General features: G+C 40.7%; 1 protein-coding gene across 5 annotated transcripts in view; it reads left to right on the top strand.

Annotated features, from left to right (window-relative positions):
* The window catches only part of EHBP1 (EH domain binding protein 1), a 281357-nt gene that overhangs the window by 58788 nt on the left and 198841 nt on the right, over positions 1 to 23728 (top strand). For all 5 annotated transcript variants that reach the window (XM_035110447.2, XM_060272318.1, XM_060272319.1 and 2 more), the window contains 2 exons: positions 3435 to 3530; positions 8847 to 8900. In XM_035110447.2, the coding sequence (XP_034966338.2) occupies positions 3435 to 3530; positions 8847 to 8900 (150 nt within the window). The remainder of the gene's footprint in view (positions 1 to 3434; positions 3531 to 8846; positions 8901 to 23728) is intronic.

A 23728-nucleotide genomic window follows, 5' to 3' on the forward strand; every position in this document is an offset into this window, starting at 1 on the left:
GTTGCATAGAAAAATAGACCAAGATGCTTCTGTGTTGCCACTCTGCTCTCTGACATTTCGGATCTTACCCCCAGTGCAGTGCAATTACAGAACCCTCTAGAAACCTTTGTGCCTTAAATCCTTTTCTTCAGTTTATCTCAGCCTGGGCCAAAGGATACAAAATGTACTATCCATTTAGTGATGCAGAGATTATACTTAATGTTTTATTAATTGCAAAGTAGCAGTAGAGTAATAACGTTTTAAGGGTCAGTTGAAAGTTTCAAAACAGTTCGCTATCTTTTTTATTTTGTGGCTTTCAAGTTCATCTAGTGAAGATGTTATTCTACTGTTGATGTGGATTTTTTTCCTAATTAAAAAGTAGTTTTTTTTAAAGAAGATGCCAAATTGGTTGCATTTTGCTAATCTTATTTTTTATAAAGTATTTGAGAGTTGCCTTGCTGAATCAGAACAAATTAAAATCTTGTTCAGCACTGTGTCTTCAACAATGATCTCTGTTGTTTTTCCCCAGTATGTGATAATGTACTGCTCAGGTGTTCCATTTTTTGATATCTTCTGTCTAACAGCAAACTCAGGTAGCTGAGTGCCTATAAGTTTGGAAACTAAACATTGTGGTAAGAATTCACTTCTACGCCACCTTGTTCATTACCCAGGTGAGGGACCATCTCTTAAATAAAGCACAGAACCAATGAATTTCTTTAAGTCCAGCATCCAGATTAGGGACCCGGTGTTTATTATAGCTAGTGCAATAGGACAGAGCTCACTCAACTCAACTTGCCAGTTAAGAAGGTCTGCCCCAAGGCACTTCAGAGCCAAAGGTTATATACAACACACAAAGAGTCACAAAACATTCTTAAACATAAAACATCCCCTTTACATGTGTCAAGAAAGGTCATAGGTCATTGGATAGAAAACACGTATGGTGTTTTCCTGCTATCGTCTTCCCCCGCTATCACCTTGGGTGTCAGTGGACCTCAGTACAGGGAGCCTCTGACCATCCTCCACACCAGCACCTCGACCAGTGAGAGCAGCAGCAGCGGGTCAGGTGGGGGAAATGAGGAAGTTAGCGGGATGGAGCAGTTAAGGCTCAGAGATGTAGGAGAGCCCTTGCACCCCCCTGACCAACAGGTGGAGGGGAGTAGGCAGCCGCTTCCGTCGCCTGATTTAAGGCGCGCACCGAAATGTAAGGTTGGGGGGCAGCGTTTTGGGGTTCCTAAGCTCTTATGCTGGATGCGCAACAGGAAGCGTCCACTCCCGGATTCTGCGAGTGACTGAGAGGTCATGGTTTTTTTTACCATCTTTGCACTGTAAATACTATGCACAATAAAACTCTTAAAGACAGAGCAGACTTGGACGTTGTTACTCAAGAGTAGCCGCAACAGCACCCTTACATTGGGGTTGACCAGAAGTGCCTAGGCCTTTTGCCCATTTTAGGTATCAGATGTCCCACGTTGCCCTGGCTACCTAGCCTATCTTTCAGGAAACTTCCAAGGATTTCTGAGTAACACTCTGGTGCTAATTCATAACTGACATAGGAAAATATCCTGCCATTTGTGCCACTTTCAGGGTTAGATAAGGAGGGTTGTAATGCAGCATAGGAAGGAGAGACTCACAAATGAAGAACACACAAAAATCAAACCTAATACATTCTAAAAGGTTAAATGCAATTAAAGTGAAATATAATTGAAATCAAAAATATACACCTGGGGTCTCGAATTCTTATATCAACATGACTTCTGCATACTTGGGCAATGCACAATACACAGTAGTACATACACCTGTCAATTTAAAGCAAATTAAATATTTTTAAAAAAATAGCTGCCTGACTGGAGCACCTGAACTTCCCTTACAGCAGTGGTGGCCAAACTTGGCCCTCCAGCTGTTTTTGGACTACAACTCCCATCATCTCTAGCTAACAGGACCAGTGGTCAGGAATGATGGGAACTGTAGTCCCAAAACAACTGAAGGGCCAAGTTTGGCCACCATTGCCTTATAGTATGGTGACGGTAGTTCACCCTGGAGAGAAGGGGGTTCTTCAGCATGGGGCAGTCAACGTGGGGTCTTCCAGATGTTATGGATGGAAGCTCCCAATCTGTCCCAGTTGGCCAGTGATCAGGGATTATGGGAATTATAGTCCAAAACATCTGGAGGCCACCATATTGGCTACCCCTGTCTACAAAATGAAAATTCAGGCAGGCTGCTTATTATACCAAACAAGCTGAGAGCAGCAGAGGCACACAATTTTGCATGTCCATTTAGCAGGGGGATATGGAGGGCAGAGGGGGAAAAAGGCAGTTGACCTGCTCATCCATCGTGACACCTTGGAGCAAGTATCTTTGGGGGTGATTATGATTTGAGTTAATTTCTCCAGAACTCTTCTTCCCATCCCTGCCTCCCATGCCGCATAATATAAAATACTTTGGTTTGGGGCTGGCAGTTTCTTAGCACTATATAGGATAGCTGGGGAGGGACTAGTGGTGCAGAGAGGAATGGTGATGTTTATCCCTTCCTGCTTCTGAACCCCAAGGCCTGAACAACAAAAGGGTCAGGTTCTATTCCCAAACAGCACACTTCCTTTAGGTGCTTTAGGTGCTTGGTTTACACTGCAAAATTGTGCTGCAGCTCCCACTTGTCTTGGTTAATAGCCATTGAAAAGGTATCTTCCATGAATTCGTCTACAACAAGAGTCAGCAATTGGGTACATTTAAAAATGTGCTGGAGTGGTAGTGCAAAATAGCTACTATGGATATCATGATAAAACACAAAACTAGAGGTAACTTTGTGCTTCTCATGTGAAATCAGCCATGCTCTGCTGGTTCCACTTATGGAGATAATACAAATTGATTTTGCACACAAACAGCCTGATGTTGCTGTCTATGACAACAGGGAGCTTTTATCAGTACCCGGAAAAATATTCAAGGTAGCCACACGGCACTTGCTCTTATTTCACAGAAATTACTTGGCAGATAATTACACATTTTGCTCTATAACTTCCTTTGTAGGAAGGCTAGATGCTTACTTTTACATGAAAGCTCAGAGTCTGGGGCACTAGCCCAGTGGCACCAGAGAAAGACTTTTGGTGACCCCTGGTCTATACATTTGAAGGTGAAGGTTGTGGAGGAGAGGAGTTTAGGGTAGTTAAGTTAGTCACAACGTTAGTCTGGGAGCAGAACGGGAAAATGCTCCCAGCCTCAGCCTAGCCATCAGACAATTCATGAATGAAGCCTCTGAACAAAAAGTATTCAGCCAAATCAGCATTGTGTCTTTTCCAACACTTTCAAGAAAATTAGAATATTGAGGGAGAGAATCCTTCTCACCTTTTTGAAACGTGTAATCTAGTACTGTGCATGTTGTTTCTGCATAAATTTGGCTGAATTTGCTCTGTACATTAATCCATTTTTCCCCAATTGCTTTTCTCCTCCTCAATGTTTCTTCAGGCTCATAGCTGGCAGCCAGGAATAAAAAATCCATATCGTGGTGTTGTTGTGTGGCCTGTTCCTGAAAACATTGAAATCACTGTGACACTTTTCAAGGTAACTATGTTGTTTTATCTTGTCTTTAATTGTCCCAATTTCATAGATTTAATAATAAACAGGAAATGCTATGAACATCTGATTCTACATTTTCTAATGTTACCTTCATTAAGACTGCAGTCCAAACAAGCTTTCTTGCAAGTATGCACCATTGAAAGAATGAAAAAACCTTTGGTCAAAATTCAACATAACACTATGGCAGTTGTTCCACCTGTGCAAACATTTAAGCTTGCAAGGTGAAATGGTTGTGCTATACTGGGGTTTCTCTCAACTTATCTCCCATGTCCCCCTAAGTTGACTCAGGAGGGTTAAGAAAATCCCATTGCACAAGCAGATGTCCCTTGCACAGGCTTCCACTAGTGGGGCTCATTAGTTGAAGCCAGCTCTATATTTCCAAATAAATGGTTTTAGGATTTAGCCCTGAACCTGCTGTTACCAATAGAGATTAAGTGATCAGGCTGAAATCCTATGCGTCTTAATTTGGGAGTAACCATTTAGCTCGATGGAGCTTACTTCTGAGTAGATATGTATGGGATTCAACTGCATGTTAGTTATTCCAGCATGATCCTATATGTTTACTCAGAAGTCAGCGCCACTGAGCTATTGATACTTACTCCCCAGTAAATGCACATATGATTGCAGCCTTCAGTTGTTATCACATTGGTAAAGCTGGTAGACATTAGCTAACCTTTTCTGTTTTCAAAAAGTTCAAGCTATGTTCATTTCTAAACTATATTATCTATACACTTTCCATGTAATAAAATGTCAGGCACCAGCAGAAGAACTTCTGGCAAATGCTCCTTTAAATATTGTCTCTCAAGTTCCTTCTGAAATGCTGCACCATCTGTTATCAGGTCTCTTTATGGAGCGTTACACTGCTGATTGGGTTTAAAACACTAACATGATGGTGTCATGTTCTTAGACTGCAGTTCCCATCACAATCTCATTTAGGGACATCCAAATTAGTGATCGGGATGCAGGTGGCACTGTGGTGTAAACCACTGAGCCGTGGGCTTCCCGATCGGAAGGTCGGCGCGGGGTGAGCTCCCGTTGCTCAGTCCCAGCTCCTGCCAACCTACCAGTTCGAAAGCACGTCAAAGTGCAACTAGATAAATACATACCGTTCCAGTGGGAAGGTAAACGGCATTTCCATGCGCTGCTCTGGTTTCACCAGAAGTGGCTTAGTCATGCTGGCCACATGACCCAGAATTCGCGACTGGACTTAATTGTCAGGTGTCATTTACCTTTACCTTTAAATTGGTGACCATCATTATATCTTACTCCCACCACATGCAGCGATCACCACCACCTTGGATGGCTCTAAAAGAGTTTCCCCAAGCTATTTCAGCTGGTGGGGGGATGAGAATAGTGTGGTGGTGCCTGTGTGTGTTTGTGCATGCAAGAGGAGATAAATGAAGGGGAAAAGATTGGCTGTGAATGTTCAGGTCTCAGATTATATAGCATGGGACAAAGCTGAATGTGGAAATTTCAAAGGATAAGGTCATGCATGCATGTTGTATAGATTTATATTATGTTAGAAAAGGGTATCAAATAATTGATAGGGAATTGTGCCATACTTTTAATAAGGGGCAATCCTTGAAAACAAAGATGTCTTTAAAATTAAGCAGACTGTTTAATTTTCCTTTCACCATCCCTTCCATTCCAATGTGGCTGAAGCTTTCTTTCTCAAAACATTTACTGAAGGGGCTTCTTTTTATAATTAAACACTGGTTTATTTGCGCTAAGGTTTCATTATCTGTGGTGAGGTGTCATACTTTGGTAATATTATGTAAATTGTAGTTAAACTAAACATTAAGCTGTTTTGTTTCTACTTCACTCTGTACTGTGTAGCTATAGTGAGAAATAATAAACTGGTTACAAGCAGCCATACCTTAAAAGTACAAGTGTGTGTGTGTAGAGTTAACAATTGCTTAAAAAGAGCCTTGGTTGCTTTGTCCTCCCTGAGTAGTACCCTGTGTCTGGGCAGTGCCCCTTCAGGCTGCAGGTGGGAGCTAATTTGATAGAATGATCTGGCACACAAACACAAATCCTACATATAGAAAACTACCATATCAGGGAGAAAGCTAAGTTAAAAATCCTCTCACATACTTACGAAGAATATTCTAGTTACAGGTAGGTAGCCGTGTTGGTCTGCCGTAGTCAAAACAAAATTTAAAAAATCCTTCCAGTAGCACCTTAGAGACCAACTAAGTTTGTCATTGGTATGAGCTTTCGTGTGCATGCAGAATATTGTAGTCATGTGAGCGCCCTCGTCTTCGCAGTTTGAATTGATGAAACCTAGACACAGCACAGGTATATCACCTCAATAAGAACTAGGCCATTGGTACATCTGGGGTTGAAGGAAGAAAGTGTTGCAGTGAGGCAGATGCCTTTGTAAGGTCATGCTTTATGTTCTCTGTTACCATTAGCAGCATCACCACCACCATTACAATTTATTACCTGCTTTTCACCCTAAAGTCTCAGGGTGAGTTACAACACAAGCAGAGGGGTACTTCTTGCATCACATATGCAAGACTGCACCCCTGGTTCCAGATTCATCAAAGTAACTACCATCCTCTGTCAATCTACTAAACTCTTGTCAAATTGGAAGTGTGAGAGATGTGCCCCCATTAATACCACACAGAAAAACAATTAAACAATTAAAGTCCTGACTCTACCCCTCTGTGTTAGAAAGATGAAGGCTACTATGGCAGCTAGGGACCGTTGTGTCCAAGTGACTGACTGGCTTTGCTGAACAATTCCCCACAGGAAGAGAGTTGCAAATGTCTGCACTGTAGTTTTCGTGACAGTGATGACAATGGGCCTGTATTCCAGCAGCAACTGTTTGCACTGGTTACAACTCAAGATCACAGCTGAGCTGCTGCCTTATTATCTGTGTTGGCAACAAACGCTGAGAGATTATAACTAATCCAGAACTATATAGGAATCTGAGATAAAGGCTTGATTCTATTTGTAAAGCAGCAATCTGAAATAGTAGCATAGGTGAAGAATAGGAACTAAGATAGACGAGCCATGTGTTTTCAGAAGTGATACAGATTGCAGTGTGTCTGGATCTGTAAGTGGCTGTTGAAATGGTGTTGCTGGTAGGATTAGAGGGTAAGTCTGGGCTTCAGTTACTAATGAGAATGTTAAGTATAGGCTCTTAGCATTCAACAGTGGATACTTGAAAACCTGCTACTTAAAAGCTTAGGCAATCAGTCAATGGGCTGAATATTTTGCATGATATAGAGGCAGGCCACTGTATCTTTAGAAAATGTTCATACACATAGATGAAAATACAGCTCATCAGAATGGTGATGTACCATCCTCAGACATATTTGCAAATCCAAAATGACCTCTCTGTAGTCCTCAAACATCTTACAGGTTAAAATTACCTGTAAAGTCTAGAATGGCTAGGCAGATTGGGCAAACTGAGAAGTAAAGGGACCCCTGACCATTAGGTCCAGTCATGACCGACTCTGGGGTTGCAGCGCTCACCTCACGTTACTGGCCGAGGGAGCCGGCGTACAGCTTTCAGGTCATGTGGCCAGGATGACAAAGCCGCTTCTGGCGAACCAGAGCAGCACACAGAAATGCTGTTTACCTTTCCGCTTGGAGCGGTACCTATTTATCTACTTGCACTTTGACGTGCTTTCGAACTGCTAGTTTGGCAGGAGCTGAGACCGAGCAACGGGAGCTCACCCCGTCGTGGGGATTCGAACCGCCGACCTTCTGATCAGCAAGCCCTAGGCTCTGTGGTTTAACCCACAGTGCCACCTGTGAATCTAGAATGTCTAGAATGGCTAGGCAGATTGGGCAAACTGAGAAGTAAAAAGGTAAAGGTAAAGGGACCCCTGACCATTAGGTCCAGTCGTGACCGACTCTGGGGTTGCGCGCTCATCTCGCATTGTTGGCCGAGGGAGCCGGCGTATAGCTTCCAGATCATGTGGCCAGCATGACAAAGCCGCTTCTGGCAAACCAGAGCAGCCCATTAAACCAGAGTAAGCTCCATTAAATTAAAGAGATTTTACTCTCAAGCATGTGCAGGGCTGCAGCCCTTAACTGTTTGCTACCTGAATCTAGAAATCCAGTAACACTTTCAACTTAGAGAAGCAGTGTTGTACTTGTGATATTAAGAACTACGTAAGTACGTTTCAGAGCACAATTCAAAGTGTTGGTGTTAACTTTTAAAGCCCTCAATGGCCTTAACCCTGTATACCCGAAGGAGCTTTTCCACCCCCATCGTTCAGCTCCAAGGGCCTTCTGGCAGTTCCTTCACTGTGAGAAGTGAAGCTATAGGGAACCAGGCAGAGGGCCTTCTCAGTAGTGACGCCAGCCCTGTGATGCCATCAACTTATGTGTGTTTCTAGCTAGGCTGCCTGTCTTGTGACCTGGGGGTACTGTACTTCAGTGTTTCTGTTCATACCAAGACAACCATTGCCAGAGATTGGTGTAAGAACACAACTAATCAGTCTTGTGGCACTTACACTATGGATACAACCAGTGCTTTTTTCTGGGGTACGCAGGGGTATGCATTCCCCTAAACCTTTTGTGAATCTAAGTTTTGCCTCATTGAGGGGCAGTATTTCAAAATGAGTAGGACAATGAGAGTACCCCAGACATTTTTTAAGGGAAAAAAGCACTGGATACAACAGACACGGGATTCCAGCTTGTCCCTAACACTGTTTAGTACCTACACAAAACAACTGAGTAAGATTATTAGAAGATTTGTAGTGTTGAGTCTCTAGTTCCATTTCTTTCTGAAAGGAAGGTGCTGAATTAATTTCTGGATCAGTGATTTAGTGAATATGGATTGATAAACTAAAATAAATCCTGGTAAGACTGTGGTCTTGAGGAAACTTCAGTGCCCCATGAGCCTTTCTGTTTGTTAAGATAGAAATCAATGACCTTTCTTTAGTTCTCCCACTTTCAGAGGTGAGGCAAGTAGCTATGGGGGGAACGGCCTTTTGGGCTGTGCCACCTTTCCCATGGAATGCCTGGCCCAGTAAGACTTGCACCTTCTCTGATATAGTTTTTGGCACCAAGTGAGACCTTATCATTGCATTAGACCTTTACATTTAGAATTTTCTGAATAAATGAAAATAAATTAAATAGAATAAATATATGTCTCCTTTAAATTTCAAAAATTGATACATAATTAATATATAACATCAAAACATAATTCTTACTTTCCTGTGCCACCTTTTCCATACCGGTATTATGTGAAGAATAAAATAAAATACAAAATAGTGTTACTAGCAAGACTTTTTGTCTAATGTTCAGAAATGAACTTAATATTACATTTTTGTCTTCTAGGATCCTCATGCTGAGGAATTTGAAGACAAAGAGTGGACATTTGTCATAGAAAATGTAAGTGGAGAATTGTGTTTTTCTCAGTCCTGGGTTGTGGCTGTGTGCAGACTGAACTGTGAACCATGGTTTTCTGTTGCCATCTGAACTAAATCATATTAATGCATCACACTAGCTTATAAATGAGAGAAATTCAGTATTGTGCTAAGCTAATCTTCCATCAGTACAGTCATACCTCATGTTACGTCCACTGCGGGTTGCGTCTTTTCAGGTTGCGTCCCGCGCCGAACCTGGAAGTCCCAGAACGGGTTACTTTTGGGTTTGGCGCATGCATGCACAGAAATGCTAAATTGCACTTTGCACATACGCAGAAGTGCTGAATTGCGTCACGCGTGTGGGCAGATTCGGCACTTCAGGATGCGGCCTTTTCATGTTGTGAACGGGCCTCCGGAACGGATCCTGTTCGCAACCAGAGGCACCACTGTACAAACATTTCAGCTTGCCAGATAGACTGCCCCCCTCTCCCCCCTACATGCTGTTCTGGGGTTCTCCTGACTCCCACAGTCCAATTATGGGGGGGTGGGGGGAGACTGGGGAAAGCTCCATTGCACAAGCTCCTTGGAACTCATTAGTTGAATCCTGCTCAAATTATTTTAACACTAATGCCATTTTTTTATCAGTAGACTCAATTTATATAGACATTGCTGCCCAAATGCATAGAGTTGAAAATATAATGTGATTTTTAAAATCTGTATTAAATTCATGCCTTCATTGTATTTTTGGTCCATTACCACTGAATTTACTGCACTGTGTAATTCAGTATAAAAAGCATTAGTTAAAGCAATAAAATAGAATGCCAATACTGCCTTCAAATAGATTTTCCAAGTTTTGTCAAAAGTTTTTCTTAAGGTTTATAGCACCACACAGTGGTCAGAGAAGAAACATGCAACTTTTGATTTAGGAAAGTAAAAACATTGCCGCTTTGCAGTATTTTAAGATTTTTTTTTTACATTTCACATTGATATTAAATGGTTAAATGTCAAAATTTTCAAGTTACTTAACCCTTTCTCACCACCCATGCCATTTTCTCAGTGAAAATTAACCCCTTCAAACAGCTAATGGCAGAAAATAGTATCTGGCAGGGATTTTCAGTGGGAAAACAGAACGGAGGCAGGGGTCTTTGTCATGATCTGGACTGTGGACCCTCATGACTGTTGTGAGTTTTCAAAAAGATGTGACTCCCGATCACTGAATTCAAATATATAGTTAACATGGTGTGTAGTTTGGCCCGGAGTCAAACTGCTAGGGTTTCCAGGGCCAGGATAATTGGGAGACAGTGGGCACCCTTGTTTTGTGCCTCTTTGGATTGCTATGGCATTGGATTCCATACTAAAATTGTGCATATTGCTGAGGCTTAGCAGTAAATTTGTTTGAGGGTTTGTAGGAAGTTGGAGCCAAATGTCATGTTGGTTAATACTTCTAACATTCTAGACAATCAAAGGCTTTGAGGATGTCTACGGACGTAATCAACAGTGGGAGTTTGGTTTTTTTGGCTGTGCTTGATCAGATTTGGTAATTTCCTAATAGGGTCTGTTATATTGCGATCAGGGACAAAGCCAGCCTGGGTTCGGGCTATTAATTTGTGTAAAAAGTTTTAGGGTTGCAATGTGTTGTCTTCTGCCCAGACACACCCCCTTTTTCAGGATTAAAATTTCTGCCTGGGCAGATTTTTAAAATTTGGCAAAATTTCCACGGTTTTTTTTTGTTTGTTTTTGGTTACAGTAAGCCATTTTTTTCTAGTGCATTTTCTAAGCTAGTCTGCAGCAGAGAATCACAACAATTAATCTAGCTACATACTATATACCGGTAAATCCCTTCGCTTGTGGCAGAACTAAAACTAAAAGGATGGTGGCTCAGCTACAAGTTCTTGGAGAAGGAGTCTGGGAGGGCAAGATTTAACATTCCTCTGCCCTTAAGGAGAATCCATATGTACATGTTAAACAATTTAATAAATTGTTCTGTGCACACTTATGTTCACAAAGATGTGAACATGAACCCAAATACTTTCATGTGACAAATGAGAGAGCAATATGTATTATTATTATTTTGTTGAAAGGTAAGAACATTGTTCCTAGCAATATATCACAGCTTCTATAGCCTACATATAGTAGGGGTATTTAAAATGAGAGTCGTCAAAGCAATCTGTAGTTAAAAGTAAAAGTCAGCAAATGTATTATTATTTTTTGCTCTTCAAAATATGGCAACCCTATTTTACGTGGTTAGCTAAGATTGATGTTGTTGTCTTGATTCATCACTGAGATTGTGTAAGGGTGCTGGGGCTGCTTTCCAAAAGTAACGACTACCAACTCTACCGGTATATATTTTCAGTGTTTTATTATACAGCTATATACAAGACAGAACTCAATCAGTCAGTCAATGTTTATTACGGCAAACAGCCATCATATCAAACCAGAAATTCTGCATAATTCTCTACATAAACAATAAAAACGACTGATATGGGGTTTTAACAGTCAATATACTAATTGAATATACAATACTTAAAATACAGGTCCAGCGGAATAAAACACCATAAAAGAATAAGAGATTTAACTAAGAGCTGTAGCAGCAATATCATCATTGGAGGGCAGGACAAATTGTTATAATACGTTATTCAATAAAAGAGATTTACGTTTTTTAATAGCTAAGGTGCAAAATTTGGCCACAGCGTAGGATACTGAGCTCAAAGAATCTTCCAGAAGGAATTTGCGTAATGTTTCGGGGGGAAATTCCAGATAATATTGCAAGGGTGTGAATTTTGATAATAAGAGTAAAATGAATCACAATTGTTCTTCACTATAGAATTCACAGAATAAAAGAATGTGAATAACAGATTCCACCTTGTTGGACATGCATGGACAAAAGTGCTCTTCGATCGGTATACACAAGAATTTGCCGTGTAACACAGCTGAAGGCATCGCATCAAATCGGGCTCTGGAAAAGGCCCATCTATGAGATTCAGATTAGGCCAAGATTTTAGACACCTGCAGTTCTTAGGAAGTAAGGCAGGCATCCCCAAACTTCAGCCCTCCAGATGTTTTGGACTACAATTCCCATCATCCCTGACCACTGGTCCTCTTAGCTAGGGATCATGGGAGTTGTAGGCCAAAACTTCTGGAGGGCCGCAATTTGGGGATGCCTGCAGTAAGGCATCTTCTTTTTGCAGTTCAATATCACAAAGCCTCTGAGTAATTATTGTTTTTGCCTTATTCAAAGTACCATTAAAGAGATCTTCTGGGTTTAGGCCAATTTTTTTGATCTTGTTAGTAATTTGCGTAAGCCAAGGTGGATAAGGGGCTGCAGCCAGGAAATGAGATAACATTCCCTTTGGGTTATAATGAATTTTCAACCAGAGGGATATTGACAAGACAGAACTACAGTTCTCATGTCCATTCAGTCGGACTCAGAACCTGGGAGTAGCGTGTTTTGGGAACGCTTCCAACAGAGCAGCTTGGGAGCTCCTAATCTCCTCTCTTCCTTACGTTTCTGATCACTGCATTGTTGCGCGGACGGAGCTGTCACTTCCCCCTCCCCTCCTGAGCTACTGAGTCGATGCTCACGCTCTCTAACTAGAGTCTGAGACCCCTTCCTCCACCGGACTCAGGGCTTGCCTGTCGCTAGTACATGATGGACTGCCCTGGTGCTGCTCAAAAACCTCAGCATCCCTGAGCCCTTGCACCACTCCGCTGGGTTCTCTAGGCTCTGTGCTGACCCCTAGTGGTCCCCTGACAGATTGGGTGGTATGATTCTACTTTGAGGCTGTCTTTGAGTTGTTTGGGATAGAGACTATTTTGGAGGAGGTCCAGCTTTTAGGGATGGGCACCCCTTTAAATAGGTGGGTCATGTAGGGCATCAAGGTTTCTTTGAATTTCTTACAGAATTCTGCTGTAAAACCATCCAGGCCTGGAGCTTTGTGTGATTTCAGGTTTTTGCAGACCGTCTCTATTTCCTCCGGGGTGATAGGACTGTCCATAAATCCTTGTTCCTCTGCAGTTAAGGTTGGCATGGTCAATCCTGCTAGGAAATTTCTGATTTGCTGCTCAAATGGGTTGTGGGAGGTGTATAGAGTGGAGTGGAGTAAAATTCAGAAAATTATGAGGTTATTTCTTTGGTGGAGAGCATTATGTTACCATCTTTTATGGTGATGCAGTGTATTCTTGTTTTGAATGTTTTTTACCTGCACCTGTTGTTACGCTCAGACCAAAGATCATGATTTGTTCACTCCAAACATATTATGATTGGTAAGCCAAGAGCAAAGCATGGGCAGCAACAAATTGCAGATTTGCTGTGAAATGCACATATTACCAATGAAAACATTCAATTGTTAAGGGCTACACTATGCTCTTGTTGCTGTTTTGTTTTCTATAATAAAACAGTTGTTTTATTATAGAAAAACAGATTTTATTATAGAAAACTGTTACAGATGACTGCTGCTCTGCAGCAGTCTTTCTAGGCCTTCATAATTTATAATTGCAATTAATTTTTAAATGTGATGTATTATTTTGCATCCAAAGAAAGCTTTAACTCTCAGTTGATAGTTGAAGCCAAATGTAACCCAACTGTGCTAGAAAAAAGTAGGTTTCCTTTATGTCTACCAATGGTTAGACTAAAATATGTTATTTCCATTGCTTGTGAGAAAGGAGCATGAAGGGTGGAAATACAATATTTTGTCTCTTTTCATGATGGACAAATTACTTATTTTTCTAAATGTCACTGTAAACTGCTTTAGGGCTCTGCAGTATCCCACAGGTTTATAAAATCCTGGAACAAACTTGAATTTGTGACGCAAAATATTTGTTTCATCATTTTGTTTTCAGAGTTCATGTTAAGCAATATTTTGCTTTTTGGATCTTTTTAACTCCAGTGAGATTTGCAAATGTTTGTTTATTAAATTTATTTCTAAAATGCTGGCTAAGCAGAAAAACAGAATCCAAATTATGACTAAGCAGAAAGAGGAATCTGCCCCTGAAACTCAGAACGTAGCTTGGATAGTGATTGAGAAGAACATGTTTACAGGGTTCTGGCTAAAATATAACTGTTACCCTTTTTCACTAGTGCACAAAGTAGCTGGGGATTTAGTTAAGAAAAATTGAGCTCTTGTTGGCACATTGAGAACAGACACACTAGCATTCCTACAGAGTTCCTTGCCCATCACTCTGGAAGTGGCAGCAGAAGCAGTGTCGGTCTTCTAAAATATTTTTAGTTTTGAAAGCTTTATATAGCAAAAAATATTTTTAGTTTTTAAAGCTTTATGTAGCAAAGAAAGGAAGGACAGGTGCAGCGGTCTTGGATCACAAATCCAAGCCTGAGATCCTTTTTTTAAAATTAAAAAAACACCTCTGCCTTCACATACACTTCCAAAGTCATGATCATGTGGTGTCCAATGTTTATTCCATTCTCATACATAGTAGCTCATTCCATTTAAATGCCTATATTGGTTGGAATAATTGTTCAATGAATCTCCTTAGCAGACGTGAGTCTCGAGTTCATTGAACTCTGGAATGAGCCTAGAAATGTAGTCAGCTAGCCTGGATCACAAATATCAAGAAAAGGGGTGGGATTCATATCTGTGGTTGAAACAGTGACAAAAAATGCCGCAGTCTTTCTTCATGCAGTTGCCAAATGTGTTTGTGCATTTTGTTACAGGTTGCAACTCGTTATTGCATTGTTATAAGTACATTGTTATTGTATTTTAAAAACTGTAGGGTCAGTTAGAATCTGCACACCATTACTGTAGGTGTTACAAACTTTAGAGTGGGGAGTATTATTGACCCCAGTGAGCTCTTTGAATCTGTATTGTTTTATTGAAAAAGAAAGCTCTCAATATGTATTTTGCATTCTCATTTTGTATTTTTCTGTTGTGAACCGCCCTGAGATCTTCAGATGAAGGGCAACATAAAAAATTAATAAATAAGTAAATAAATAATTTAGATACCCTGCTTAATATGACACCCCCCCTAATGTTCATATTTTTTATGGCTTTCTTGGAGTACATTTGACTCCCAAACTGGATTGATAACTGTAATTATTGTGATCGATTAGGGATTAAAAAGTGTTTATTTGTTAGTACCAATAGGTAATACAGCTCTTCACTTTTTGGTTCCTGATTGGTGTCTGGTAGCTAGTTCTCTATAAACAAATGGTAATAGAGTGATTATATCTTATAAGACGGCAACCTTGTACCATAGTACGCTGTAATACAGACTTTCCAAACTGTGTGCCATGACATGGCTGCAGTGTGTTGCACAAATGATCTCCTTGCTCCTCCCAAGGTTGGAAAGGCGTTAGTTTAACCTCCAGTTTGCTAGTAAAACTGAATTACTGTGTCACGAAATGAGACATGTCTAAAATGTGTCACCGACATGAAAAGTTTGGAAAGCTCTGCTGTAATACAAAAGATTTTATAATGAGGACTGTCACCTTGTAGCATATGCCAAGTTATTTAAAAAAGAAATACAGAAGCTTCTCTATGCTTAAAAAAGACAAGCTGCTTTAGTTTTTGTACCTTTTCTCCCCACTCTACCCCCTGCTCAAACCTCTGTATGATTTTTAAACTTAAAATAAAAAAGCCCTTTTAGAATTAAATGTCTGCATTTAATACATTTAGAGTAGCTAGCTTGTACTTCAGACATGCTTTCCAGGCCGTCTAATTCCCCTGTCATATTGTACTGTATGTGATTATGTGAACTGTGACTGTTTGCCTGTGCAAATTAGCTTGGGTCTTCTGGTCTAGATATAGCTCAGAATTAAATGCTGCTTTGTCAGCCATCCCACTCTTGTTCTGCTTTGAATTTAATAGAAAATCAGAAAAGTGTGTACAGTTTTTTAATACAGCATTTGCTTACATTAAATATTTAGCACTTTGTTCTAGTTCAGAAATCTTGGAGATTAGGTTTTTGGAGCAAAACTCATAGCACATCTTGTGTTGATTGGCTGATTTTTTTAAAAAAAAAAACAAAGTGAAGAGAGTGGCAGAATGCTTTCTTTTGAGTGTTGCAGTGGCTGGACCAGGTCTTGTGCACACGCGTTTCACAACTCTTAGTCGTTTCTTACACACATTTTAAGTTCAGTGGGTGCTCAGAAAATGCAAGGAATGTCAGCTATAGAGAGGTTTCTCTCCCCCCACCCCACAAACATTGGAGCTCGTTGCTGGCATGTGATGACTTGTGTGGGCAGATGCTGCACAAGTTTTCTTAGACAATGTTACCAATTCATTTAATTCTGACTTTGAGTAAACCCTTAAATTCCCAACTAAAGTGAGTGAGTTGACAAATAGAGATAAATCACCCAGTGCAATAAATCTAAGCTGCTGCACTGGGAGCTTCCTGTTTTGACAGAAGTACATCTGATTCTTACAGTCCCCTTGGTACTTGATTGGAAGCAATGCAACTTAAAGAAGCATCTCTGCAGTGTTGTCCTTGTACATATAATTATATAATTGGTAATGGTGACATTCTCACTAAGAAACATACACCTTTTTGTAATAGAAAAATGTTCATTTTGTAGGAACTTATAATTTAACTTTCCAGCATACATGTTAGCATCTGTCTATGGAAAGTACAAATGTAAATTGTTCTGTTAAAATAAATCAACCTCACCCCACCCAAAAAAACCTTTGAAGGATGGAAATATCACTGTGCATGGCTATGCATCCCTGCATAGCTGCCAAGTTTTCCCTTTTCTCGCGAGGAAGCCTATTCAGCATAAGGGAAAATCCCTGTAAAAAAGGGATAACTTGGCAGCTATGCATCCCAGCCAGATGGGGAGGGTATAAATGTTGTTGTTAAATCTGGACACTTATTTTAGTCACTTGATAACCCTTATGTGCAGAAAGGGTGCGGATCGTAAATTTTAGTATATTTAATATATTGAAACACTTATGTGCAGATCATAAATTTTAGTATATTTAATATATTGAAATAAATTTCAAATATAGTCAATATATTTACACATTCAAATAATTAAAGATTGGCTGGAGGTCACTGCTTTAACTTTGCCTTCATATAGCTGAAATAATTCTGCTAAATAGAGAAGGATTTTAATATTACAGCCAGGTTTTTTTTATGTTCTTATTGCATGAAACCTATACTGCAATTACTCTCAAAGATGAAAGATGGAAAGGCAGGAATGCTGGAATGGCCCAGAACAGGTAATGTCCTCCTTTTCTGTAAAATCAGTACTTTCCCACACCCAAACCATAATATTTGCACTAGAATGAATTTGATGATACATAATTTTTGCAGTTATTATTGATTCACACTGGTAAAGTGCAATCTGCCTTCTAAATTGCCAGAAACAATTTATTCAGACTTTTTTCAGTCTTGCTTCCTGCTAGTGCCTTCCAATATCTTTTTCCATAGATGAGAGTGTATTGGGCGAGACAGCTGACCAGAGTTGATATCAATGATATTCTTTACCAGCTGGAGGGAAGAAGCTGATAAATGGAGGCAGGCAGGTCTGGAAAACAAACCTCTAATACTACATTAGGCATGTTTAAAACCAGCAGTGTGTTTCAGCAATTCTTAGCATATGTTTATTCATAGAAAATCAGCAGTAAAATATACTTGCTGGGGCATACAAGACACTTCAATCTGCATGAGGTCTCTTTCTTTTTCCAACATCAAATATCAAAACGGAGTCTTGGTAATTGTTTTACAGTGGGGTTCTAATCATACTTCAGATGTAAGCTGAGCTGGTCTAACTCGTCTTTTAATAAAAAGTATGTGTTTTTAAGATTGTTCAACTCGCCTCACTTTTTTTGCATGTGGATGTTTGCTCTTGATAGTGAGCAATTTGTTTTTTATTTAAAATGTTACTTGCTGGGATAGCATTATGTTATACAAATCTCATTTCATTGTGGGCACCTGGGGGGACATTGGACATATGTTGTTGCAGCCACGTAAAAGGGTGCAATGTAGGACACCTCATGAAAGAGGACAAAATGCCAATACATAGCCATTAAATGGGAGGAGGGAGATTTGACTGATTTGCCTCCCTCACTAAAGGGGAAAGCATCTAAAATATTGTTTTGCATAATATTTGGATCAACATAGTACTGGCAGCACAAAAAGTGTTTATCTGGAAACAAACATGATGTAAGTAAAATATTTAGTTTTGATGCTAAGGCCTTGGTTGCATATAAGATATAGAATCTGCAGAATCTCCATGGGGTGAGTGTATAAGTCTCTTCTGTTTTACTACAGTTTGGTGCTGAACATGATTAGCTGTCCTATGGAAATGCTACATTGGGGTTAGCTAGCCATATTTCTTTTTAAAAGATAAACTTCTGACAAAATTCAAGGATTCTTGTGTCCAGCTTGTGGAATTATGTTATGTGGAGCAGCCTGTTCTTTATGCATATAGTTAGGGGGTACCTTCAGAAAGCTGCAGTCCTAAGAAAATCTAGAGAGGAAGCAAGCCCCATAAAATAATCCCCTCCCAGATGAACATGCACTGTAGTTGTGCTGAAAGCTACCTAAGTTCCAAGCATCGAAAATGGATGAAATATGATCTTAGTTGTTCAGATAAAAACTTGAAGTGGTCTGACAGAATATAGGACACAGAATCCTTTTAGTCAGTGTTGGAGTATCATCATGGCTGGCACACATGGCTGAATTCGGGTATGATGTGTCTTCTGCTGCACTTTGCCTGCTCTTTTTTTCCATTTCATTGGTACCAAAGCTTATTTCCACACTGAAGGAGCTTCTTTTTTGCCACACTGGAGCCTTCTTTTCACTTGCTTGCATACACAATTGCATGCCTAAAGATGTGTACACAGTGTACTAGCATGATAATTAGAATGCTGCAATGTCTCAAAACAGAGATGGACAGGACAGGGGGAGCAGTTGGATTAATCTGGGAGGGTAGTAGGCAAGAAACCTTGCATTTCCATCCTTGAGGTACATTCTTGACATCTGGCCCTGCATGTCAATATTTTCTTTCATGAGTAAGCCACAGTGGTTATTAGGATTCACTAGATGGGGAGGAGGCATACATCACAAATATAAAATAGGGGTCTCCTGGCTTGCCAGTAGTACATGTGAAAGGGATCTAGGGGTCTTAGTAGACCACAGGCTTCACATGAGGCAGGTGTGATGCAGCAGCAAAAAAGACCAATGCTATTCTTTGCTGCATCAAGAAAAGTATAGTGTCTATATCATAGTACTGATTAATTTTGCCTTGTTGAGACCACCCACAATTTAGGAAGGATATTGGCAAACTGGAACGCATGCAGAGGAAGGCAACCAAGATGATTAAGGGTCTGGAAACCAAGCCTTATGAGGAATGGTTGAGAGAGTTGGGTATGTTTAGGCTGGAAAATAGGAGACTGACAAGAGATATGATAGCCATCTTCAAATATTTTAAGGGCTATCACATGGAAGGGCTATCACAAGCAAGCTTGTTTTCTCCTTCTCCAGATAGTAGGACCTGAATCAATGGATTCAAATTACAAGAAAGGAGATTCTGACTAAACATCAGGAAGAACTTTCTGATAGTAACAGCTGTTCGACAGTGGAAAAGACTCCTTCAGAAAGTGGTGGACTCTCCATCATTGGAGGTTTTTAAGCAGAGGTTGGATGGCCATCTATCGTGGATGCTTTAGTTGAGATTCCTGTGGGTAGAGTTGACTCATCCAATGTTTGTGTCCATGCAACAATAAAACATAGTTAATTGCAACTAATGCTGGAAACAGAGGACATATTCAGAGCACTTCTTGTGGTGGTGATGGTATGTGGGCATGCGCGCGTGACTGGGAGCGGCCGCGGAGACCACATAACTAACACCAGTCCTGAAAGACCTACATTGGCTCCCAGTATGTTTCTGAGCACAATTCAATGTTTTGGTGCTGACCTTTAAAGCCCAGTGTACCTGAAGGAGCGTCTCCACCCCTATTGTTCAGGCCGGACATTGAGGTCGAGCTCCAAGGGTCTTCTGGCAGTTCCCTCGCTGCGAGAAGCCAAGTTACAGGGAACCAGGCAGAGGGCCTTCTCGGTAGTGGTGCCCGCCCTGTGGAACGCCCTCCCATCAGATATCAAAGAGATAAACAACTATCTGAGGTTTAGAAGACATCTGAAGGCAGCCCTGTTTAGGGAAGTTTTTGATGTCTGACATTTTAATGTATTTTTAATCTTTTGTTGGAAGCTGCCCAGAGTGGCTGGGGAACAAATAATAAATTTATATTATTATTATTATATTATCACACACACACACACACACACACACACACACACACACACACACACTATGATGAAGAAATATTTTGCCTGTAGTAAGTGAAAGCACTGCAACAGCAAGCCTATGTTCCCCCCCCCCCAATTATGTGTGGATGGGATGTAATGTTACAGCTTTCACTTTAGGATTAGTGAAGTTTCCCACTAAAAGGAAGAAGAGCTTTTAAAATTCATTTGGAAAGACCCATAAATGAATAGCAAAGCCTGCCTGCTTTGGATTCAGAAGCATCCTAAACACCATCTTGTGTGTCTCTGTAACAGCCTACTCCAGCCAGCCAACATAGCTGGTGCCCTTCAGTCCCCACCTGGAGTTCTGCCCACTTCCTGATATTTTGTCTGTATCCCAGGGACTTTTGCCTGCCCAAATCCTGCCCTTGTTTGTCAGTTGTGTTTTGCTTGTGAAGGTTTGAGAGAGACTGTTGGGGAAGGCCAGCCAGCAATAGGGCAAGCCCCATTACGAGCCATATACAAATTCAGAAGTGTGGCTCAGTTCATAATGGGCTGATGTTTTTCTAACATGGTGAGTTCCGATTCCAAATTATTTCAATTCAAAATTTGCTCTCATTTGATTTCTGTGATGATGAGAAGCCTGCAATCTCCCACATTAATAGACTCAGGAATGCATCACACACCCATTCCACCAGCTTGAGCATTTCTGCACAGTATTACACTTGACTTTGTCAAGCCCAGTGATACTGAACCTGTGGCTGTTTTGGATACCAAGATGTTGATTTCCTTGTACAAATCACACCTACAGTCAGCACACCTCCCTCAGTTTTGTGGCCATAGCTAAAAAAATTTTTCTTTTTGAGAAGTCATTTATTGATTTTTTCCAAATTTTTACTAAATCAACCACATTTAAACAAATTTAATACAATTTCCCCCCAAAAATTGGTTTACCAGTCTCTATTCTCCTGTCAACCTAGCAGTTCGAAAGCATGATCAGAAGGTCGACGGTTCGGATCCCTGCAACGGGGTGAACTCCCGTTGCTCTGTCCCAGCTCCTGCCCACCTAGCAGTTCGAAAGCACATCAAAGTGCAAGTAGATAAATAGGGACCGCTACAACGGAAGGTAAATGGCATTTCCGTGCGCTGCTCTGGTTCGTCAGAAGCAGCTTTGTCATGCTGGCCACATGACCTGGAAGCTGTCTGTGGAAGCTGTTCTTTCATTTCCAGACTATGTCCGTTCGGCTTCCAAAACGTTCGTAAACCAAGGCGCGGCTTATGATTGGCTGCAGGAAGTTTGCATTCCAAAGAACATTCACAAACCAGAACACTCACTTGCGGGTTTGCGGCATTCGGGAGCAAAAACATTCGAGTCACAAGGCATTTGACTTCCGAGGTACAACTGTATCTCCTCTCTCATCCCTTATAGTTTGTTGTTGTGTCTATAGTCTGATATCACAATACACAAAGGACAACATGCTGAATAATAATAATTGTAGTAAACATTTTATTGGTTATTTCCTAACATAAACGTCTAGCCCAGTATGTGCAACATACACAGTTCATATGTACGGTATATAACCTGTGAAACTAATTCCAATGCAGTGGTACCTCGGGTTAAGTACTGCAGCTCTTTAAGACCTTGGGATTCCAGTAGCCTGAAGTCCCAAGAACTCATAAATCACAGCTCTGACTTCACTCATTGATTAAAAACACAAACAGGCGGGAACAGCCAGGCTTGCTCATTTTACAGAAATTACTTAGAAGGGTACCTATGTATTTTGCATCACAACTAATTATAGGAGGGCTAAAGACTTATTTTTAAAACTTGAGAGTCTGGACTCTGGAGCCCCCTGCCTAGGGGCACCAATAAAAGCCTTTGCCCCTCTGTTTACCTTTTTTCCCTTCCTTGCTCATAGATAAGCTCCTTCTGCATGTACGTACATGAAATAAAAGTGTCATGGGTATGGTCATTTCTGTGCTCCTAGTTAATTGTTCTTCTTAAAGTCTGAAAAGGGCTGGCTTGTGGTTTAAAGTGATCCATGTGGTTTAATGTATTGACCTAAAAAGTATTTCTGAGAGATGCTGGACCCAAACAGTGTGAAGAGCAATACTGGCATCTTGACTTGAAGTAGAAAACTGAATGGGCAGTTAATAGGGAAACCTGTTTTTCTTGCAAGACTTTTACTGACTTATTTCCCCCACCTTCCAACATGTTTGGGGAGACCACATAGTTCTGCTATTAACTCCCATCACACACATCAGCCCCAAATGATAGTTAATACAAGATGATTTCAGATAAACTGTTCTCTTCCTCCTGCTTGCCAGTTTTCCATGGTAATTCCTAGCACTAGGATAAAGCTACAATCCTTGCTCACTGACAAGTAGGTCTCACTGACACCAGAAGGACTTGCTTGTGAATAAACATACATACCGTATATCATTCAGATGTAAATAAAGTCTACAGATTAGGGAAGCTCATTTTAGTAAAGTCAGAGGTAATGCCCTGGCCTGGCATCTTTCAGGCTGAACCAGGGTGGAAAATAGATGCTATGCTCTGTGTTCTACTGTGTCCTGCAGTTTAGCAGATTGTACTTTTTCAGACAGTTTCAAAACTTGTTATCAAAACCTTGTGGGGGGGATCCTCCCCCTAAACCATGAAACATAGCATTATGAGAGCAACTGATGATAGGAAATACAATTGCTAGAGTGTGGGCTCACCTTGCGAAAGCTGGCTATTTTAGGTGGTGTTCAATAACAGCCTCCAGGTGTTTCCCTCAAATGAATTTTAAAATGCTCTGAGCATGGCAGTTCTAAATAGTTCTCTAGCATTGTATATAGAGGATTTTGCAGTTAGTTTTTCCACAGATAATGCATACTGTGCCAGTAATTATTGCATCAAAATATATAATCTCAGATTAGATTCATTTGTACTTTTCTGGACATTAGACAATTACAAAGCAGTTTAACAATATATAAATAGGCAGTGCTCTTTTCTAGAAAAATAGGTTCCAGTACTCACAATGAAGTTCTTACAGTAAGTGCCACACTTTCAATAAAAAAGAGGTGTTGGTACTGCGTACCCTTGAGTACCCCCTGGGGGGGAGCACTGGCTGTTGGACAAGCTTTATTAGTGCTCTTAATTAAATGACTGAAATGAAATAGAAGGTTATACAAATGTGAATAAAATTATGTGAAAGCCAAAATAAATAAAAGCATAAAACGAGCATAAAATTTTGAATCTCCCTGTTACCGGAATTCACCAAAGGGGGGGCACTCTTCTCATGAATGAAGCATGGTGCCACAAACCGTGTCTCAACTTGATACCATACACAATGGCACCCTGCCCCATTAATGCACTGTCCTTTTGTCCCCGTACCCAAAGCGTGCCTGTAAAATAAGGGTAAACCGCTTGCAAAAACTCCTCCATTCATAAAGCTTGTGCTGACTTTCCCATTCATAAAGCGTTGGACCAATCATTAGACAACATTCAAATACCTGTCAAACTAACAGCCACTCCAGTCCTCTCATGTTGACAGCTACTGAACTCCCATCCAATAGGGCTCAAGGAACAGCGCCCCCTGACAAGGACTACACAGGTTCTGCAGCTGTACTGGAGCTGTCAAACCAGCCTCTCAACTCAGTTCACATAAA

The sequence above is a fragment of the Zootoca vivipara genome, chromosome 3 (genome assembly GCF_963506605.1).
Source record: "Zootoca vivipara chromosome 3, rZooViv1.1, whole genome shotgun sequence".
Classification (NCBI taxonomy): domain Eukaryota; kingdom Metazoa; phylum Chordata; class Lepidosauria; order Squamata; family Lacertidae; genus Zootoca; species Zootoca vivipara.